Source organism: Mobula birostris, chromosome 27 (genome assembly GCF_030028105.1).
Source record: "Mobula birostris isolate sMobBir1 chromosome 27, sMobBir1.hap1, whole genome shotgun sequence".
Classification (NCBI taxonomy): Eukaryota; Metazoa; Chordata; class Chondrichthyes; order Myliobatiformes; family Myliobatidae; genus Mobula; species Mobula birostris.
This window is the reverse complement of record NC_092396.1, coordinates 43,972,147-43,993,770: the sequence shown is the minus strand read 5'-3', so window position 1 is coordinate 43,993,770 and position 21,624 is coordinate 43,972,147. Positions and strand designations below refer to the sequence as shown.

At 41.5% G+C, this 21,624-nt stretch overlaps 1 protein-coding gene across 1 annotated transcript in view; it reads right to left on the bottom strand.

Moving 5' to 3' along the window:
• Window positions 1-20,399, bottom strand: part of LOC140188669 (uncharacterized) — a 114,664-nt gene extending 94,265 nt beyond the window's left edge. The window contains exons 1-3 of the mRNA XM_072245162.1: window positions 20,373-20,399; window positions 7,520-7,549; window positions 6,142-6,175 (exon numbers count right to left, since the gene is read on the bottom strand). Coding sequence (XP_072101263.1) covers window positions 6,142-6,175; window positions 7,520-7,537 — 52 coding nt within the window. The 5' untranslated portion in view covers window positions 7,538-7,549; window positions 20,373-20,399. The remainder of the gene's footprint in view (window positions 1-6,141; window positions 6,176-7,519; window positions 7,550-20,372) is intronic.
• Between the last annotated feature and the right edge of the window lie 1,225 nt (window positions 20,400-21,624).

Below are 21,624 nucleotides of genomic sequence, written 5' to 3'. Positions count from 1 at the left end.
GTGCTCTATGAACAACTTTAAATTGAATTAGGGAATGTTTAGCACAGATAGAGGAAGTATTGACTAATTGTAAAATCTGCCCCCAGTCATCCACGGAAATGATTCCTGTTCCAATTCCTGTTCCCAATCTACCCTAATCTTATCAAATGGAGCTTTCCTAAGTTTCATAATAATATTATAAATCATAGCCGATGCACCTTTCTGACATGGATTAAGGTTAATTATAGTATCTAAAATGTACGTAGGAGGAAGCATTGGAAAAGAAGAAAGTATAGTACTTAGGAAATTTCTAACTTGTAGATATCTAAAAAAATGTATTCTTGATAAATTATATTTATTAGATAATTGTTCAAAAGACATAAGGGAACCATCTAAAAATAAATCCAAAAACCGTGAAATACCCTTAGTCTTCCAAATTTGAAAAGCACGATCCGTAAAAGAGGAAGGAAAAAATATGTTAACTAAAATAGGAATCGCTAGCCCAAATTGGTTAAGATCAAAAAATTTTCTGAATTGAAACCGACCTGTCTCAATGTCTACAATGATGAAGTACATCCACAATTAGGAAGTGCTTTGAGAGGCTGGTGTTGAAACATATCACCTCCTGTATGAGTGGCAACTTGGATCTGCTCCAATTTGCCTACCATGGCAACAGGTGCCATCTTATTGGCTACTCATACAACCCTGGAATATCTGGACAGCAAAAATGCAAACATCAGGATGCTTTTTATTGATTATAGCTCAGCATTTAATACCATGATCCCCTCAAAACTAATCAGTAAATTCCAGGACCTGGGCCTCAGTACTTCCTTAGGCAATTGGATCCTGGATGTCCTCACTTGCAGTCAGTTCGGATTGGCAAAAATATTTCCTCCGCAATCTCCATCAGCACAGCAGCACTACAGAGATTGTGTTTAGCCCACTGCTCTACTTGCTTTACACTTATGACTGTGTGGCTATGTACAGCTCCAACACCATATTCAAGTTGGCTGATGATACTACTGTTGTGGGCTGTATCAAAGGGGTGATGAATCAGCATTCAGAAGGGAAATTGAAAATCTGGCTGAATGATGTAATAACAACAACTTCTCACCCAAAGTCAGTAAGACCAAGGAAATGATTATCGACTTCAGGAGAGGGAAACCAGAGGACCATCAGCCAGTAATCATCAGAGGATCAGAGGTGGAAAGGGTCAATAACTTTAAATTCCTGGGTGTCACGATCTCAGTGAACCTGTCCTGGACCATCATATATAAATATTATTGAAGAAAAAGCATGACAGCACCTCCACTTCCTCAAGAGACTATGGAGATTCGGCATGTCATCAAAAACCTTGGCAAACTTCCACAGATGTGTGGTGGGAAGCATGCTGACCGGCTGCATTACAGCCTGCTTTGGGAACACCAATGCCTTTCAGTGAAAAATCCTACAGAAGGTAGTGAATTTGGCTCAGTTCATCACACGTAAAGCCCTCCCAACCATTCAGCACATCTACATGAAACATAGTTGTAGAAAAACAGCATCCATCTTCAAAGATCTTCACCACCCAGGCCGTGCTCTTTGCTTCCTGCTGCCATGTGGTAGAAGGTTCAAGTGCCTCAGGACTCGCACCAGCAGGTTGAAGAACAGTTTCTTCCCGTCTACCAACAGGCTCTTGAACAAAAGTGGATAACTGCACACATAAGGTTTCTGGTGTTCCACAACCGATGGTCTCACTTTATGGAATCTTTATCTTGTTATTTTATGCTTCTTATTTATTGCCATTTATTTATATTTGTATTTGCACAGTGTGTTGTCTATTGATCCTGTTTACAGTTACTGTTCTATAGATTTGCTAAGTATGCCCACAGAAGAAGAATCTCAGGGTTGAATGCATATTCTGGTAATAGATTTTACTGACCTTTTCCAAATCCTTTTTATAAACCTAGGATATACGGATGGAGGAGCGAAGTTAACGATATTAATGATGTGTTCGATGTAACATATCAGCCTAGCCTTGATTTGTTTGTTTAGATTAGTTCTTTTTTTTGGTTCAGTTTAGTTTCGTTTTTTTTTACCTTGGGGTTTTTTTGATATTTTTTCTTTTTTTTCTCTACAACGTTCGATCATACTAAGAGTTTCGGAGGTCGAATACACTTGTATTATCTGTAGTTTTTAATTGTGTATGTCAATTATTAACAATGTAATCCCAATCTTTCTGTATTAATACTGTTGTTATGTCTGTACATTTGAAAATCAATAAAAAGATTATAAAAGAAAGAAAGAAAGATTTTACTTTGAACTTTATCCTTATTATTTTCTCTTTTGTATTTTGTCTTTTACACATTAGTTGTTTGTCTGCCTTGTTGGATGCAATCTTTCATTAATTCAATTATGGTTTCTTAGATTTACTGAGTCTTCTTCTTCTTGCTATCCATCCCATAGGATGATGATGGTTCCTTTCAGTGAGTTAGTGGGGTACCCCACTCCTCAGAAAGGAACAGTGTGTGCGTGAGTGGATTTTAGGTGAGTAGGGGGTTGCACAGGCCCAGACCTACCCTCTCAACATCGCCTCCTGGATCCAGTGGCATGGTGGGGTCGAAGACAGCTGGGGGAAGTTCTGTTGCAGTGAATGGCTAGACCAAGCTTCGATGCAAGGGATGTCCTTTCCGTGCTTCACGGCATGTGTTTGCTAGATGGCCATTGACCCTACGAGGGTGTTCATCCGCCCTTTGACAGGTCTTGTTTTTCGTCCTGCAGGGTGTCCAGCCACCCTCCTCACCAGGCAAGCCTGGCGGGGGAGCCGGTTTAGTCGCTGACCACCTGACCAGGCGACAGGTAGTACTGGGTTACGTGGTACCAATAGCACTCAGACGAGTGATCTGACCACAGATTTACTGAGTATGCGAGCAAGTAAACAAATCTGTTGGTTATGTATGTTTACATATACGCTCTTTGATAATAAATTCACTTTGAACTTTGAAGTTGAACTTTTGAACTTTGAACTTCATGCACAGATTATGGATGCCTTCCTATTGCTCTGCATTTTATCCTATCTGCCTATTTTCAGCCATGCCGTGAGATTCTGTAAAACACTTCTGGATTGGAACAGGCTGTTTTCTGGTAAAGGTGTACTTGGAATGTGGGAGGCCTTCAGAAACAAAATTTTGATAGTACAAAGCTTGCATGTGCCTGTCAGAATAAAAGGTAAAGATAACAAGTGTAGGGAAGCTTGGTCCTCAAGAGATTTTGAGGCCCTGGTTATGAGAAAAAAAGCAGGTACATAGCAGGTATAAGCAAGTAGGAACAAATGAGGTGCTTATGGAGTAAAAGAAATGTAAGAGAACCCTTAAGAAAGAAATCAGGGGGGCTAAAAGAAGGCATGAAGTTGCTGGGGATGAAATTGGTCCTCTCAAAGACAAGAATGGAAATCCATGTGTGGAGCTGAAACAGATGTTGGAGATCATAACTGCATTCTTTACATCTCTATTTACACAGGAGACGGATACAGAGTATTTGGAAGTGAGGCAAAGCAGTATCAACTTGACGGGCCGTGTACAAATTACATTAGAGGAGGAGGTGCTTGCTTTCCTGAGACAAATCAGGGTGGATAAATCCCTGGGGCCTGACAAAGTGTTCCCTCGGAACCAACGGGAAGTAAGTACAGAAATTGCCAGGCCCTAGCAGAGATACTTAAAACATCCTTAGTTGTTTCACTATTTAAAAAAGGCCTTAAACATAAACCAGGAAATTATAAGTCAGTCAGTTTGACATCACTTGTGGGAAAGTTATTGGAAGGTATTCTAAGGACCAGATGTATAAGTATTTGAATAGACATGTACTGATTAAGGATAGTCAGCATGGCTTTGTGCATGGTAGGTCATGTCTAACCAATTTTATAGAGTTTTTCGAGGAAGTTACCAGGAAAGTGGATGAAGGCAAGGCTGTGGATGTTGTCTACATGGACTTTAATAAGGCCTTTCACAAGGCCCAGGATGGGAAGGGGATTAAGAAGGTTCAGTCACTCAGTATTCAAGATGAGGTAGTAAATTGGATTCGACATTGGCTTGTTGGAAGAACCCAGACAGTATTAGTAGAGGGCTGCCTCTCTGACTGGACGCCTGTGACTATTGGTGTGTCACAGGGATCGGTGCTGGGTCCTTCTCAATGGTGGAGTTTAAGAGGCTTTTAAACAGACACAAAAATGTGAATGGAATGGAGGAATATGGATGATACTCAGGTAGAGGATATTTAGTATAAATGGGCATCAAGAGCGGCACAACATCATGGGCTGAATGGTCTGTCCAGTTCTATGTTCTATATTTGGTGCAAAGACATTGAACTACATATCGACAGTTTTGATCTCTGTGAGCATAGTTGTGTTAGGATGTATTCTGGAGTAGGATTATATAGTAAATATTAAATTCAGCAACCATTTTTCATATTTGTATATGGATTGTGGGTTGAATTCAAAATGCAGCTCAGAACAGTAAATTACAGACCAAGTAACATCCATATAACTGGTATATGTCTGCATATGCATGAATGCAATTGATACCCCATTACATGAATAGGATTCAGAGACCACAGTAATTAATACTCAATTTGGGTGTATTGGTGGGAAGATCTAGGTATTTGAAAATGGCAGATTGACTCAAAGTAAGCATTATGAGGGCATTGCAACTATAGAAATTGTCCTCTTACCTTTGCTTCTTAACATATAAAAATGTGCTGTAATATTCAGTTGGGGCATCTCTGTCTGTCTCACTCATGACTCTGAAACACTGTCAGCTTGTGTGTTTGTGTGTGTTCTGAGTAAAAGATCACTTAATATCTACCATCTGTGTCTCTCTAGTGACCTTGTTCATGTTACAACAGTTTTACTGCACCTATAACCGCAAGTAGGGAATATTCCATTGCATGACCTCCAGCTTATGACTGTAGGAGTACCCATCCTCAGCTCAGATCCTGAAGCAATTGCTATATTAGCTGCTCTGGATTATATTGTTGAAGAATTTAGCACTGGTAATATCATTCCACACCTGATGAAGCTAGCTGGGCTTCATTTTTTATTTTGCAGCTGGTCATTAATTGGCACTCTTAAGACCATAAGACCATAAGATATAGGAGCAGAATTAGCCCATTTCAGCCATCGAGTCTGCTCCGCCATTTCATCATGGCGGATCCATTTTTCCTCTTACCTCCATTCTCCTACCTTCTCCCTGTATTGCTTCATGCCCTGACCAATCAAGAATCTATCAACCTCTGCCTTAAATATACAAAAATACCTGGCCTCCACAGCTGGCTGTGTCAATGAATTCCACAGATTCACCACTCTCTGGCTAAAGAAATTCCTCTTCATCTCTGTTCTAAAAGGATGCCCCTCTCTTCTGAGGCCATGTCCTCTGGCCTTAAACTCTCCCAACATAGGTTGCATCCTTTCCACATCCACTCTATCAAAGCCTTTCACCATTTGGGCACCCCTCCAGAGCCACCAAACGCTCCTCATATGACAAGCCGTTCAATTCTGGAATCATTTTCGTGAATCTCCTTTGAACCCTCTCCTGTTTCAGCACATCCTTTTGAAAATAAGGGACCCAAAACTGTTTACAATACTCCAAATGAAGCCACACCAGTGCTTTATAAAGTCTCAATATTACACCCTTTTGTAGTAGAAGGGTTACTTTGCCATTCCACAATATTGTCTAAATCCTGCTGTGAACATCATTCTCTGAGGAATTCAGAGTAGTGATGAGCAGTGGAGCATGATTCCAGCTTTGTAAGTTATCAGCTCATCTCAGGTCTCAGAATGTGACATTTGTTCCCACTGGACAGTTTCAATTCAGGAACCAGGCAGATCCATAGAATGAAAGCCCAGTTACTGTTCAAAATTCATCTTAAGTCCTTCAGAAAGACCATTTTGTTCCTCTATAGTTGTAACTTTTAAGTTGATTAGCATAATTTTATAATGTACTGGATGAAATTTTAAAGAGCATTGATATTGTAGTCAAAGTTTTCATTATTTAGAATGGGAGATAAATACTCATGGCAATATCCAGTAAAATATTCTAAAAACAAATAATTCAGTTAATTACCATTTGAAAAATATTCAGAATTAATAAAAATGGTAATAAATGTTAAAATAAAAATAGTAATACTTACTGGTGATGCAGTGTATGATAACAGTTAGAAATGCCTGGGATTAAACAAAGACTTGTGTGAAACAAAATCACAACATGCTTGGCTTGTAAATAAGTACAAAAAATGTTGGTTCAGTAACTCAAATGAAACTCGCATCTTGTTATTTTGCAATAATCTGAAGCAATAAAACATAGAGCACAATGCCACAGTACAGACCCTACATGATGTTGTTTCAACCTTATAACTTACTCTAAAATCAATTTAAACCTGCAATCCATTTTTCTGTCATTCATATGCCTAACTAAGAGTTTATTTAATGTTCCTAATGTATCTTCCTCTGCCACCAGACTGGGCAGTGCTTTTCATGTACCCACTGCTCTCTGTGTATGAAAACGTATCTCTGACATCTCCCCTGTGCATTAAAATTATGCCCCTCGTAAATATTAGCCTTTTCCACCCTACTAAATGGGTATACATCTTGTACAATTTTATCAAGTCATTTCACATCCTCCTTCTCGCCAGAGAGAACAGCCCTAGCTCACTTAGCCTATCCTCTCAAGACATTTTCCAGAATCAAAGCAGCATCTTGGTAAATCTCCTCTGCACCCCCTCTAAAGCTACCACACCCTTCCTATAACTGAGGTGACCAGAACTGAATGTAATATTTGAAGTGTGGTCTAACTAGGGTTTTATAGGGTTCCTGATGAACCTCTTCTGCAGCCTCTCCAGCATATGTGTACGTTTCTGTTTCATACTCTCCCACAGAGTAATGCACACAATTCACCAGCTGTGGCCAAATCAATGTTTTATGAAGTTGCACAATAATCTCCCTGCTGTTAAAGTCTTTGTGCTGGCTAATGAAAGTACATATCCCCTATGTACTTTTCACTACCTTATCTAACTAAACATATTGATTAAAATATTTCACAGCCTCCAAATGGATGTAACAGTTTGCAACCCCAAAGGAAATCAAGAAACAGCGACATCTAAGACATGATTAATTGTTTGCTGAAGTTGTGAGGAATCTGAAGGGCCCTCTTGTAGAAAATGTTCCTAAACACCAGCCAACCTTCTGAACAGCAGTGTTCAGGGGACCCGGATCCCAATGTGGAAACGTAGATCTCTGTTGTAATTGACTAATGCATTCATACCACATTGCTCTACCAGAAAAATTGGGTCAGGCAAAGGCCATTCAACCCTTTGAGCCTGCCAGAAAGTAAGAACTTCTTCCAGGACCCTCAAGGAAGGTTCGTTAACCCTTGAAGCTACAGCCTGATGAGCTCACAACATAAAATGTGTCAAACACCATAATCTCTCTTTCTAAAACTTACAGAGAGTTAATGAGTAAACAGTGGACGGAAAATGACCATTTCACATTATTCTATGCTGATAAACCTACCAAAAATACTTTAGCCATTTTCTTCAAACTCTGGAAAAGAAAATTCTCAGTTATGAACTATTAAACATAAGCATCCTGTAAAATGAATGAAAAATACATTTGTATTAAATTTACATCTGCAGTAATACAGTATGCAATATACAATCTTTTCTAGTTTAAGTTTATTGTCATCAGCATATGAACACATGATTTAAATGCTGTTTTTCAGCATCAACAGCAGCAGGAGGACATGATAACAAGTCAAACATAAGTTAACATCAATTAATATATATAAGACAAAAGACAGAACACTAAGTGGCCACTTCATTATGCACACCTGTACACCTGCTTGTTCATGCAAGTATCTAATCAGCCAATCATGAGGCTGTAACTCTGCCCATAAAAGAATGCAGACATGGTCAGGAAGTTCAGTTGTTGTTCAGGCCAAACATCAGAATGGGGAAGAAATGGGATCCAAGTGACTTTGACTGTGGAATGATTTGTTAGTGCCAGACAGGGTGGTTTGAGTTTCTCAGAAACTGCTAATCTCCTTGGATTTTCACACACAACAGTCTCTAGAGTTGACAGAGAATGGTGCAAAAAATAAACAAAAAAAAAATCCAGTGAGTGACAGTTTGGTGGATAAAAATACCGTTAATTACAGGTCAGTGAAAAGTGGCTAGACTGGTTCAAGCTGACAAGAGGCAAAAGTAACTCAGATAAACATGCATTACTACACTGGTGTGGAGAAGAGCATCTCTGAATGCACAACACGTTGAACCTTGAAATGGATGGGTAGAGGAAGACACTCAACGGGCGGAGACTCAGAGACCACTTTATTATGTACAGGAGGTACCTAATAATGTGGCCACCAAGTGTGTGAGTAAATAATGTGCTCTGGGCACAGGCCCTATTGGTAATTTGTCATCCGCCCTGAATGCAGTCTCAGGATTTTGAACGTATCAGTAGAATTTCTATAGCTTCTCAGCAGAGTCAAACTCTTTCTCAGCCCCTCAAAATAACTAACCAATTGTAAACTGGGCATCTTTGTAACTATGCCCCTCTGAGCAACTTCCTGGGTCTATCTGAACTGCTATATGTATGTAGATACTTGACCCTGCTATTCTAGACCAGACCCCACCAAATCTTTCTTCTCCAGGATTCTGAGGACATTTAATGAATGCTCTACACAAGGATTCCGGTTTCCTGACATTTCAGCCCAGAAATTAGACTGTCCACTTCTCTGTTAAAAAAACTACTGTTACTATGGGAACCAATGTGATGTTCATGCATGTTTGGTCCATTTTCAGATGCTTTATAGGTTAGGACTCCCAACGATCTCTACAGTGAAACGTCTGAATCTGGGCTTAAGCTTCTATGGAAAAGTCATAGTTTAGTCCCTTGTAAATACAGTTCGTTTCCTCAGATACGCAGCAATAAAATTAATGTTTCCTAAAAAAGCCAACAGCTTCAAAGTTCAAAGTAAATTCATTATCTGTCACCATATACAGCCCTGAGAATCATTTCATTCTATAGAATAACCGTAAGAGAATCAATGAAAGACTGCTCAACTTGGGCATTCAACCAGAGATCATCATTTTAGAGCAAGTAATTCCCTCTTCTGTCACTTTACATGTACAAAAATCTTTTCTTCAGATTGTTCAGTCCAACGATAGGACCATAAGATATAAAAGCAGAATCTACCCGTTTGGTCCATTGAGTCTGCTCCACCATTTCATCATGATTTTATTAGACCTCTGAATCCCATTCTCCTACCTTCTATCTGTAACCTTTGACATCCTGACTAATCAAGACCTATCAGCCTCCGCTTTAAATATACTCAATGACTTGGCCTCCACAGCCATCCATGGCAATGAATTCCACAGCATCTTCATGCTCTGGCTAAAGAAATTCATCCTCATCTCTGTCCTAAATAAACATCCTCTATTCTGAGGCTGTACTCACCCAATTTTTGGGACATCCACTCTCTCTAGGCCAGGGTTTTTCAATTGGAGTTCCGCGAGATTAAAAAAAAACATCGTTTTTTGAACTTTGCGCAACATGCAATGCCAGTGTTTGCACTAGTGGGCAGTGACCGAGCATCCCCGTTAGCAATCTCATTAGAGGTCTCTCAGCCCAATATGCAAGTGCGCAGTAGGACCATGTTTATTTGTTTGAGTCCATTCTCAGTGTTTGACAGGAGATAGGGGAGAGAAGGGTAGGCTGATAATTGGAGAGTGCTGTATTGCATGCAAGGGAGGATGGTAGACTGATGAGGAGTGTGAAGTGCATTTTCTGAGCATTGAATTGACTCACCCATTTTTACATCTTATTAACCCCTGTGCATTACAGACATGTCTGATGGTCCATTGTGGTGATATTTGAGTTACAATGTTCTGAGTCATTTCACTGCACTAGTGTAACAACCAACACAAAAAAGTCTGTCTTTACAATGAAAGCTACTTACCAATGGATTTTACATGGACTGGTGATCCGAGTTATCCTATTCCATTGTGCCTAGTCTGTGGCAAACAACTTACAAATGCAGAGATAGCTCCAGCAAAATTTAAAAGACACCTAACTATAAATTACAGCCAAATGCCACATAAAAGTGCTGGTTATTTTAAACAGCTATTGGAATCTCAAAGCAAACAGAGTAAAGTTTTTGTTGATAAAGACACAGTTATTAAAAAGACTCAGAATGCAAGTTATTTAGTAGCAGAGCTTACTACCCAGAAAAGGAAAAGTCACAAAGTTGGTGAGAACCTAATAATGCCAACATGTAAGATTATCATGAGTATGGTGCTAGGACAAGATGCAGTACGAGGAATTGAAAAGGTTTCATGCTCAGGAGTGACAGCATGATCATTGGTGTCTGTAAAGGCTAATTCTGGATCTGCAGACTCTGGAGCAGTAGGGACATGGGAATAGCTGGGATGCAGGCACCTGGGTAGTAGGATACTTCCTGCATCAGCGTTCTCCAGCAGTCGCTGTCATAAGCCAGCCGCTGCCACTCACTGACCTCCATATTTGCCTGAGAGAGCTACTGCTTAAGTTGGCCTTTGTAGCTCTTTCCCAGAGCACCATGATCTCTCTTGCCCTGACAGAGTATCTTCATAGAATACTGCTTTTGGTAATCTGGAGTTGTCCATGCGAGATACGTGGCCTGGCCAGCCGAGATTCCTGAGTGGCAAAGTGGCTTCAATGCTTGGAAGTTGAGCTACTTGTTGTTGGAGACATGATGCTGCCAGCTGATACCCATGATGGAGTGGAGGCAGTGATAATGGAAGTGCTTGAGGAAGCCGATTTCCTTGAGGTACGTTTCCTTGGCATCTGTACTAATGGTGCTCCGGGATTTGGAGCCGTAGAGCAGAGTTGTGATGACGGCAGCCCTGTACACCTGGCTTTCTGTGGACGGACGCAGCTGGTGGTTCTTCCACACGTTTCTGGAGGCACCTGAAGGCACTGCAAGCTCTGGTGAATCGATTGTCAATGTCCCTTCATACATCATCATCGTTGGAGATGACACTGCTCAGGTAGGTGAACTGCTCAACCGTAGTGAGAGGGTGGTCGTCAATGATGACCCGAGGTGGATTGTAAACACCACGAGGGGGCTTCTGATGGAGGATCATTGTTTTCTTTATCTGAGCGTTAACCCAAAAGTCCTTGCAGCCTTGGCAAATTTAGTGACTGCAGCCTGTAGAATGTCCTCTGAGTGAGTGAGAAGAGCATAGTCATCCCCATATAGTAGCTCAAGGATGGGCTCTTGCATGGTTTTTGTTCGGGCGAGAAAGAGGCCACTTTCAAACAGTACGATAAGTCGATGTATTGATGACATGTCACATGATGCTGAAGAGGTTTTGTGTGATAAACTGAAAAACAACAGGTTCTCTATCCAGGTTGATGAGTCAACAAATTTCACCAATAAATGTCATGTTGTAGCACTTGTAAGATTTGTAAATGATGGTGAAATTCAAAAAAACTTTTTCTGTTGCAAAAAGCTGCTTAAAACAAGCAAAAGCCAATATATGTGTAATGTTTTGTCTTCAAAACAGATTATTATCTGAATGGTGGCCGATTAGGAAAAGGGGAGGTGCAACGAGACCTGGGTGTCATTATACACCAGTCATTGAACGTGGGCATGCAGGTACAGCAGGCGGTGAAAAAGGCGAATGGTATGCTGGCATTTATAGCGAGAGGATTCGAGTACAGGAGCAGGGAGGTACTACTGCAGTTGTACAAGGCCTTGGTGAGACCACACCTGGAGTATTGTGTGCAGTTTTGGTCCCCTAATCTGAGGAAAGACATCCTTGCCATAGAGGGAGTACAAAGAAGGTTCACCAGATTGATTCCTGGGATGGCAGGACTTTCATATGAAGAAAGACTGGATAAACTGGGCTTGTACTCGTTGGAATTTAGAAAATTGAGGGGGGATCTGATTGAAACGTATAAGATCCTAAAAGGATTGGACAGGCTAGATGCAGGAAGATTGTTCCCGATGTTGGGGAAGTCCAGAACGAGGGGTCACAGTTTGAGGATAGAGGGGAAGCCTTTTAGGACCGAGATTAGGAAAAACTTCTTCACACAGAGAGTGGTGAATCTGTGGAATTCTCTGCCACAGGAAACAGTTGAGGCCAGTTCATTGGCTATATTTAAGAGGGAGTTAGATATGGCCCTTGTGGCTACGGGGGTCAGGGGGTATGGAGGGAAGGCTGGGGCGGGGTTCTGAGTTGGATGATCAGCCATGATCATAATAAATGGCGGTGCAGGCTCGAAGGGCCGAATGGCCTACTCCTGCACCTATTTTCTATGTTTCTATGTTTCATACAAGGGGTGATTGGTAAGTTCATGGCCTAAGGTAGAAGGAGTCAATTTTAGAAAACCTAGCACATTTATTTTTCAACATAATCCCCTCCTACATTTACACACTTAGTCTAGTGCTTTTGGAGCATACTGATCTCTTTTTTGTAGAAGTCGGCATCTTGGACCTCCAGAAAGTGGTCCACAGTAGGGTTGATTGATAAGTTTGTGGCCTAAGGTAGAAGGAGGTGAGTTATACAGCTCTCGTTACATGCACGTGCAGTTCAACTCTTTGAGTGATCATGCAGAAAGTTTGAAGTTAATAACTTATCAAACAAGATTGAGTGATGTCGGTGATATTACTTAACCTGGTGATTGACTGGGCTATGAGGCAAACAATGAAAGATAAGCAGGCACGAGAAAATCTGCAGATGCCAAAAATTCAAGCAACACACACAAAACGCTGGTGGAACGCAGCAGGCCAGGCAGCATCTATAGGAAGAAGTACAGTCCACATCTCGGACCACAAAGGGTCTCGGCCCGAAAGGTCAACTGTACTTCTTCCTTTTGATACTGCCTGGCCTGCTGTGTTCCACCAGCGTTTTGTGTGTGTTGCAAAGATAAGCAGAGAAGCATTAGGGTGACTCTTCTCTCTACTGTGACTTTGAGGATAACCTCACAATATTTAGCAAAATGTGTGAGGAAACTGGACTAAAGTGGAATTGGATGCTGCCTTTGGTTCTGATGAGTATTGGGGCCTCTGATGCTAATAGAACCATTGGTTAACCTCTACATGAAATCATAATGGGACTGCCCTTGTGCATGCCATTGGATGTGCCACTGGGAGTTAAACAGATGGATCTGCATAACTTGGATGAGCGTAATCTGAACTACTGTTTTACCAGATATCATCAACAGGTAATAGAAGCCCAGCAACCTTGAGCAGACACTAAGTACCACGACATTGAGCCCAGAGATTACGTGGTGGTGCGAACATTTAAAAGAAAGAATTGTTTGGAACTTTGATTTGAAGGATCATTTCAGGTATTGCTGGTTACTAATATAGCCATTAAGTTAAGGGAAAAGCCATCGTGGATTCACACTTCTCACTGTAAGAATGTGCCTAAAGATGTGAAAAAATATATAAAACCACTGAGAGTCCTAATGACAGCGATTGGATTAGCCCTTGTTTTTCTCTGACAAGTGTAACTGCCATGAACACTTTCTTAGGAATGTGCAAACAGGACCAATATCCTAAGCTGCTGGGTTTGTATGGAGGTCCAGGCACATGTGGTGCCTGGGTTTGTACGGAGGTCCAGGCACAGGTGTGCCCTTTAATGGAACAGAAATGAACTGTTATTTTAATTGGTCCAAAACCTCTGCCCAGGATACGTTGGCGCAACAATGTTGGGGAAAAGAAACATAAACCCATTCTTCCCCTTATCGGTACTGTCAGAATTTCACAGGGGGCAGATGGGATATAAACTTGGAAACGAGTGATTTAGAGAATGACCTATATGCCTTCAAAGGACAATGCTAACCCTGGAGTAAAAGGACTTAGTGTTGTCCCTGGGAAAGGTAATATTTGCCTATGGAACTGGTAAAACAGCTCAGACCTGATTAACATGGCATCAGCATTAGAAGATTTAGCAAATGTGAAGCCATGGGCACTCACGTGGACCCAGTTATGCTTTTTTTGTTGACTACATGGAACAGGCCATGTTCCCAGCTTACACTGGTATCACTCCCCAACTTTCTTTACGTTACATTGCCGACTGCATTGTGGCTGCTTCTAGCACTCATGCTGAGCTTGTCAACTTCATCAACTTTGCCTCTAACTTCCACCCTGCCCTCAAATTTACTTGGTCCATTTCCGACACCTCCCTCCCCTTTCTCAATCTCTCTGTCTCTATATCCGTAGAGTTTATCTCCTGATATCTTTTACAAACCCATTGATTCTGACAGCTACCTGGACAACAGCTCTTCCCATCCTGTCACTTGCAAAAATGCTATCCCCTTCTTTCAGTTCCTCCATCTTTGCTGCATCTGCTCTCAGGATGAGGCTTTTAATTCCAGCATTAAGGACATATCCTCCTTCTTCAAAGAAAAGGGCTTTCCTCCCTCCACCATCAACACTGCCATCACCAGCATCTCTTTGGCATTCACGTCTGCTCTCACCCCATCAGGGATAGGGTTCCTCTTGTCCTCACCTATGACCCCAGTAACCTCTGTGTACAGCACATAATTCTCCGTAACCTCCCTACGTGCAAGTACAATACCTGGCCCTACACCTCCTCCCTCACTACCATTTAGGGCCCTAAACAGTCCTTCACCTGGGAGTCTGTTGGGTCATATACTGTGCCTGGTGCTCTGAGTGTGGCCTCTTGTATATCTGTGAGACCCGATGTAGAGTGGGAGACTGCTTCGTCGAACATCTACGCTCTGTCTGCTAGAAAAAGCGGGATCTCCCAGTGGCAACCCACTTCAATTCAGCTTCCTATTCTCAATCTGACATGTCAGTCCATGGCTTCTTTTACTGCCACCTTGAGGCCATGTTCAGGTTAGAACAGCAACACCTTATATTCTATCTGTGTAGCCTCCAACCTGATGGCTTGAATATCGATTTGTCAACCTTCTGGTAGTTGCACCCCCTTCACCATTCCCATTCCTGTTTCCCTCTCTCACCTCACCTCCTTGCCTGCCCATCAACTCCCTCTGGTGGTCCCTCACTTCCTTTTCTTCCAGGGTCTTCTACCCTCTCCTATCGGATCCATAAAACCACAAGACCATAAGGCATAGGAGCAGAATTAGGCCATCCGGCCCTTCCTTTTTTAATCTCCTCCTCAACCCCAGATCCTGGCTTTCTCCTTGTATCCTTTGATGCCACGTCCAATCAAGAACCGATCAAACTCTACCTTAAATATACCCAACGACCTGTCCTCCACAGCTGCATGTGGCAACAAATTCCACAAATTCTCCACCCTTTGACTAAAGAAATTTCTTTGCATCTCTGTTTTGAAAGGGTGCCCCTTTATCTTGAGGCTGTGCCCTCATGTCCTAGACTCTTCCACCATGGGAAACATCCTTTCCACGATCTTCTCTGTCTAGGTGCTTCAACATTTGAAAAGTTTCAATGAGATCTCCCCTTATCCTTCTGAATTCCAGCGAGTACAGACCCAGAGTCATCAAACATTCGTTGTATGATACTCTTTCATTCCTGGAATCATCCTTGTGAACCTCCTCTGGACCCTCTCCAATGCCAGCACATCTTTTCTAAGATGAGGGGCCCAAAACTGATAACAATACTCAAGGTGAGGCCTCACCAGTACCTTATAAAGCCTCAGCATCACATCTTTTCTCTTGTATTCTAGACCTGCTGAAATGAATGCTACCATGGCATTTGCCTTCCTCACCACTGACTGTACCAGTAAGTTAACCTTCAGGGTGTTCTGCAGGAGGACTCCCAAGTCCCTATGCATCTCAGATTCCTGGATTTTGTCCCCGTTTAGAAAATAGTCCATACATTTATTTCTACTATGGAAGTGCAGGACCATGCATTTTCCAACATTGTATTTCATTTGCCACTTTCTTGCCCATTCTCCTAATCTGTCTAAGTCCTTCTGCAACCTACCTGTTTCCTCAACACTACCTGCCCCTCCACCAATCTTCATGTCATCTGCAAACTTGGCAACAAAGCAATCTATTCCATGATCTAAATCATTTATATACAGCATAAAAATAAGTGGTCCCAATACCAACTCCTGCAGAACACCACTAGTCACTGGCAGCCAACCAGAAAAGGATGTTTTTATTCCCACTCACTGCCTCCTACCAATCAGCCAGTCCACTAACCTTGTTAGTAACTTTCCTGTAATACCATGGACTCTTAACCTGGTAAGCAGCTTCATGTGTGGCATCTTGTCAAAGGCCTTCTGAAAGTCCAAATATACAAAATCCACTGCATTCCCTTTATCTATCCTACTCATAATCTCCTCGAAGAATTCTAACAGGTTCGTCGGGCAGGATTTTCCCTGAAGGAAACCATGTTGACTTTGTACTATCTTGTCCTGTGGCACCAAGCACTCCATCACCTCATCCTTAACAATTGACTCTAACATCTTCCCAACCACTGAGGTCAGGCTAACTGGTCTATAATTTCCTTTCTGTAGCCTTCCTCCTTTCTTAAAGAGTGGAGTAACATTTGCAATTTTCCAGTTCTCTAAGACCTTACCAGAATCAAATGATTTTTGAAAGATCGTTAATAATGCCATCACAATCTCTCACACTACCTCTTTCAGCAACCTGGGATGAAGTTCCTCTGGTCCAGGTGACTGATGCACCTTTGGGTCTTTTAGCTTTTTGAGTACCTTCTCTCTTGTATCAGTAACTGCAGCCACTTCTCTTCCTTCACACACTACAACATCAAGCATACTGCTAGTGTCTTCCACAGTGAAGAATGATGCAAAATATTCATTTAGTTCATCAGCCATCTCCTTGTCCCCAGTTATTATTTCTCCTGCCTCATTTTCTAGCAGTCCTATATCCATTCTCATTTTTTTTATTTTTAACATCCTTGAAAAATCTTTAACTATCCACTTTGATATTATTTGCTAGCTTGCTTTCATATTTCATCTTTTCCCTTCTAATGATTTTTTTCTAGCTGCTCCCTCTCTCCAGCACTTTATCCCTTTCACCTATCAGCTTCCCAGCTCTTCACTTCAGCCCTCCCACTCTCTCTGTTTCACTTATCACCTACCACCGTGTACTTCTTCATCCCCCTTCCTCATCTTTAAACTTTCATCCTTTTTGCCAGGCCTGATGAAGAGTCTCGGCTTGAAGTGTCGACTGTTTACTGTTTTCCATAGATGCCGCCTGGCCTGCTAAATTCTTCCAGCATTTTGTGTGTATTGCTATAAAGGTGCTTTGGTTGAAGCATAAGATTAAAGCTATTTTTTTCCAGATGAAACTTGACAGGAAATATACCTTCCCTTGCAAGTAAGTTAATAAATGACATAAATAATGTAATCCACTCTGAATTTGTTGTAGTTTGTCTCTGTATATTAGAAGACCTGGTTGAATGGTACATGACAGCATACAGGAGGGAGATAACAACAACCTCCTTCAGGAGAGGGAAACCAGAGGTCCTCATCAGAGGGTCAGAGGTGGAGAGGGTTGGCAACTTAAAATTCCCAGCTTTTCATATTTCAGAAGACCTGCCCTAGACCCAGCACATAAGTACAATTGTGTAGAAAACACGGCAGCCACCTCCCCCTCGTACCCCATCTGTTACTTATTTTTATGCACACATTCTTTCTCTCACTCTCCTTTTTCTCCCTCTGTCCCTCTGAATATACCTCTTGCCCATCCTCTGGGTCCCCCCCCCCACCTTGTCTTTCTTCCCGGACCTCCTGTCCCATGATCCTCTCGTATCCCCTTTTGCCTATCACCTGTCCAGCTCTTGGCTCTATCCCTCCCCCTCCTGTCTTCTCCTATCATTTTGGATCTCCCCCTCCAACTTTCAAATCCCTTACTAACTCTTCCTTCAGTTAGTCCTGACGAAGGGTCTCGGCCTGAAACGTCGACTGCACCTCTTCCTACAGATGCTGCTTGGCCTGCTGCGTTCACCAGCAACTTTTATGTGTGTTGCTTGAATTTCCAGCATCTGCAGAATTCCTGTTGTTAGCACACCTATTTCCTTGGAAATCTGCAGAGATTTGCATGACATCTAAATTTTTGAGAAATTTCTACAAATGTATGATGGAGAATACTGACTTACTACATCACAGCCTGGGATGGAAACACCAATGCCTTTGAATGCAAAATCCTACAAAAGGTGGTCAATTTGGCCCAGTCCATCATGGGTAAAACCCATCCAACCATTGAGCACATCTACATGAAATACTGTCATAGGGAAGCAGGCTCCATTATCAGAGATCCCCACCATCCAGGTCATGCTGCTCCCTGATACCTGAGGACTCACACCACCAGGATGAAGAATAGTTACTATGCTTCAACCATCAGGCTCTTGAGTAAAAAGGGATAACTACACTCAATTACCACATCATTGAAATTTTCCTACAACCAATCACCTCATTTAAGGATTCTTTATCTCACTATCTCAGGTTCTCAATATTTATTGCTGTTTATTTAAATGTGAATTTGCACAGCTTGTTGTCTTCTGCACTCTGGTTTATCCTTCACTGATTCTGTTATAGTTACTATTCTATAGATTTGCTGAGTGTGCCCACAAGAAAATGAATCTCAGGGTTGTATATGGTAACATACATGTACTTTGATAATAAAATTTACTTTGAAATTTGAACTTCTTTACCACCTGTGTTACCACTTTCTGGGAATTATGGGCTTGGGCACCTAGATCTCTTTGTTCATCAACATTCCTTCGCGACTTACTATTTATTGTGTATATCCCACCTTTATTTGGCTTCTCAAAATCCAAGTTATTAGTGCATACAGCAAACTGCAAAGGTCTCATCACTGATCTCTGAGGTACACCTCTGGTCTCAGACTTTCAATGGGAAAAGCATCCTTCCAGCAATCCAATTTTGCATTCAATGAGCCAGTTTGTCTTGGAGTTAAGTGTCTTAACTTTCTGGACCACACAGGATCATATCAATTGTTTGCAATAGATTTTGACACCAGCAAACACAATTATGTTGTTTTGTAAACCAAGATAAAAGCATTTGATCAGGACAAAATGTTCAATATATTGTTAAACCATCACATATCTCTGTGTTAAATTCCTACAAATGCTGTTTACAGCTTTTTATAGCAATATATGTAATGTAAAGTTTCAAATGGTTTCCAGAATTGGTTCTGCCTACACTATTCATCAAAAGATGCTAATCCTGGTAAGATTTATAAACAGAAGAAACAGAAGATTCATTTGTAGCACACACAAAATGCTGGGGGAACTCTGCAGGTCGGGCAGCACCTATGGAAAGGAACCAACAGCCAACGTTTTGGGCCAACACCCTTCTTCAGGACTGGAAAGGAAGGGGGAATATGCCAGAATAAAAAGTTGGGGAGAGGGGAAGGAGGATAGCTAGAAGGTGATAAGTGAAACCTGGTGGGGGGGGGGATAGGTAAAGGGATGGAGAAGGAGGAACCTGATAGGAGAAGAGAGTGGACCATGGGAGAAAGGGAAGAAAGAAAGAGGGTCACCAGGGGAAGGTGATAGGCAGGTAAGAAGAGGTAAGAGGTAAGAGCCCTGCATGGGAATAGAAGAAGCAGGGTGGGAGAGGAATTTTTTTTAACCAGAAGAAGAAATCGATATTCATGCCATCAGGTTAGAGGCTACCCAGACGAAATATAAGGTGTTGTTCCTCCATCCTGAGGGTGGCCTAATCATGGCACAAGAGGGGACCATACACTGGCAAGTCAGAATGGGAATGAGAATCGGAATTAAAATGTTTGATCACTGGGAAGATTCAATTCTCTTCATTTCAATCTCAAGAACTGCTTCCATCTTAAAATGCTATAAATTTTATAAAATTTTGGTCTTTAATACTGGTCACAAACTCCTGAATTTCCAACTCTAAATCCTGGAACTCCCTCCTTAATTACATTGTGGGAGCAACTTCACTAGAGAGAATGCAATGAATCAAGTTGGCAGCCCACCAACAGCTTCAGGCTAAACAATAAATCTGATTTTGCCTGTGTTGCCCAGATCCCAAAACATGAATTGAAATTGTTATCTGTAAATTCCTGTATAGAGTCTCCATGCACTTATTGCTCTTTTAACACTTCAACCATCAAGATCACAGAAATGCCCTGTGTACAAATTCAAAGCAGTAGACCACCTCACAATCCGTCCTCAATCTGCCCCATCTATGGAAGAGATCCGGTTTCCACATTGGCCTCACTACCCACCTCAGAACTAACAAAACTAGAGTGGTAGCAAGTCATCATCGATCCTGACTAACTTGATAAGAACATTTCTTAAACCTGCAACTTTTAAATACCTTTTAACTTTAAAATTTTCCCTGCTTGTGTGCATCAACAATTCCTGTTTCTCAGTTCTAAAGAATACAAAAGTGAATTTAGAAATAATTACCTGCAGGAGCCACCTATGACCAAAGTTTCATGAGAACAGTGTTGTTATGCAACCTGTTGGCACATTATTACCTTTTTATATATTTTCAGGGAACCAATGGTTGGAAAGAGGAGGTGTTTAAAAAGGTGTCATTATGAAAACATTTCAGCTTAACATTTCAAAATCAGTAAAATAGTAGGAAATCATCTGACAGTCTGATGTTGTAATCTAATATGAATGTCACATATTTTCTGAAGTTATTGTATTCAGAAGAAGGACATATTAACAGAAAAATGTAAAATGGTGTTTAGCTTTACAAAGGAACTTAGATTTATTTAAGTATAGCAAGGGTGTGGATGTCTTTACTGTCTCACAACAAAATAGTCACAATAGGTTTTGATGGAATGCTACTGAAAGCAGCTCAAAGAGTGCACATTAACTCAAAGCATGGGAGTCCTTCAGCCCATCAAGTTGATGCCAGCTATTAAGCACCAATTTACATTAAATAATTCTATTCATTCACCCCAAGATACAGAACTACTAACCACCTTACAGGGGCAAATTAACCTACCAAATCTCAAACCTGTACGATAGAACATAGAAGATCCGCACATCCTGTCATTTATGTGCAGATCTCAGAGTTTTCTTAATGCCCCTACTACATTTGCCTCTACCATCATCCCCTGGCAGGGCATTCCATGCACCCAGCTCTCTCTGTGTAAAGAACTTACCTCGGATATTCCTTTTATTCTTTCCACCAATCACCTTAAAATTAGGCTCCCTTGCGCTAGCCATTTCCACCCTGGGAACAAAGTCTCTGGATATCTACTCTGTCTATGACTTCTATCATTTTATATACCTCTACCAGATCACCTCTCATCCTCTTTCACTCTAAAGTGAAGATCCCCAGATCACTCAACCTATAAGACATGCTCTCTAGTTCAGTCACCCTCTCTAAAACTTTCACATCCTTCCTAGGATGAGGCGACCAGAACTGAATACAATATTCCAAGTAACGTAAACATGAGGAATTCTGCAGATGCTGGAAGTTCAAGCAACACATATCAAAGTTGCGGGTGAACGCAGCAGGCCAGGCAGCATCTCTAGGAAGAGGTACAGTCGACGTTTCGGGCTGAGACCCTTCGTCAGGACAAACTGAAAGAAGAGCTAGTAAGAAATTTGAAAGTGGGAGGGGGAGGGGGAGATCCAAAATGATAGAAGACAGGAGGGCGAGGGATGGAGCCAAGAGCTGGACAGTTGATTAGCAAAAGGT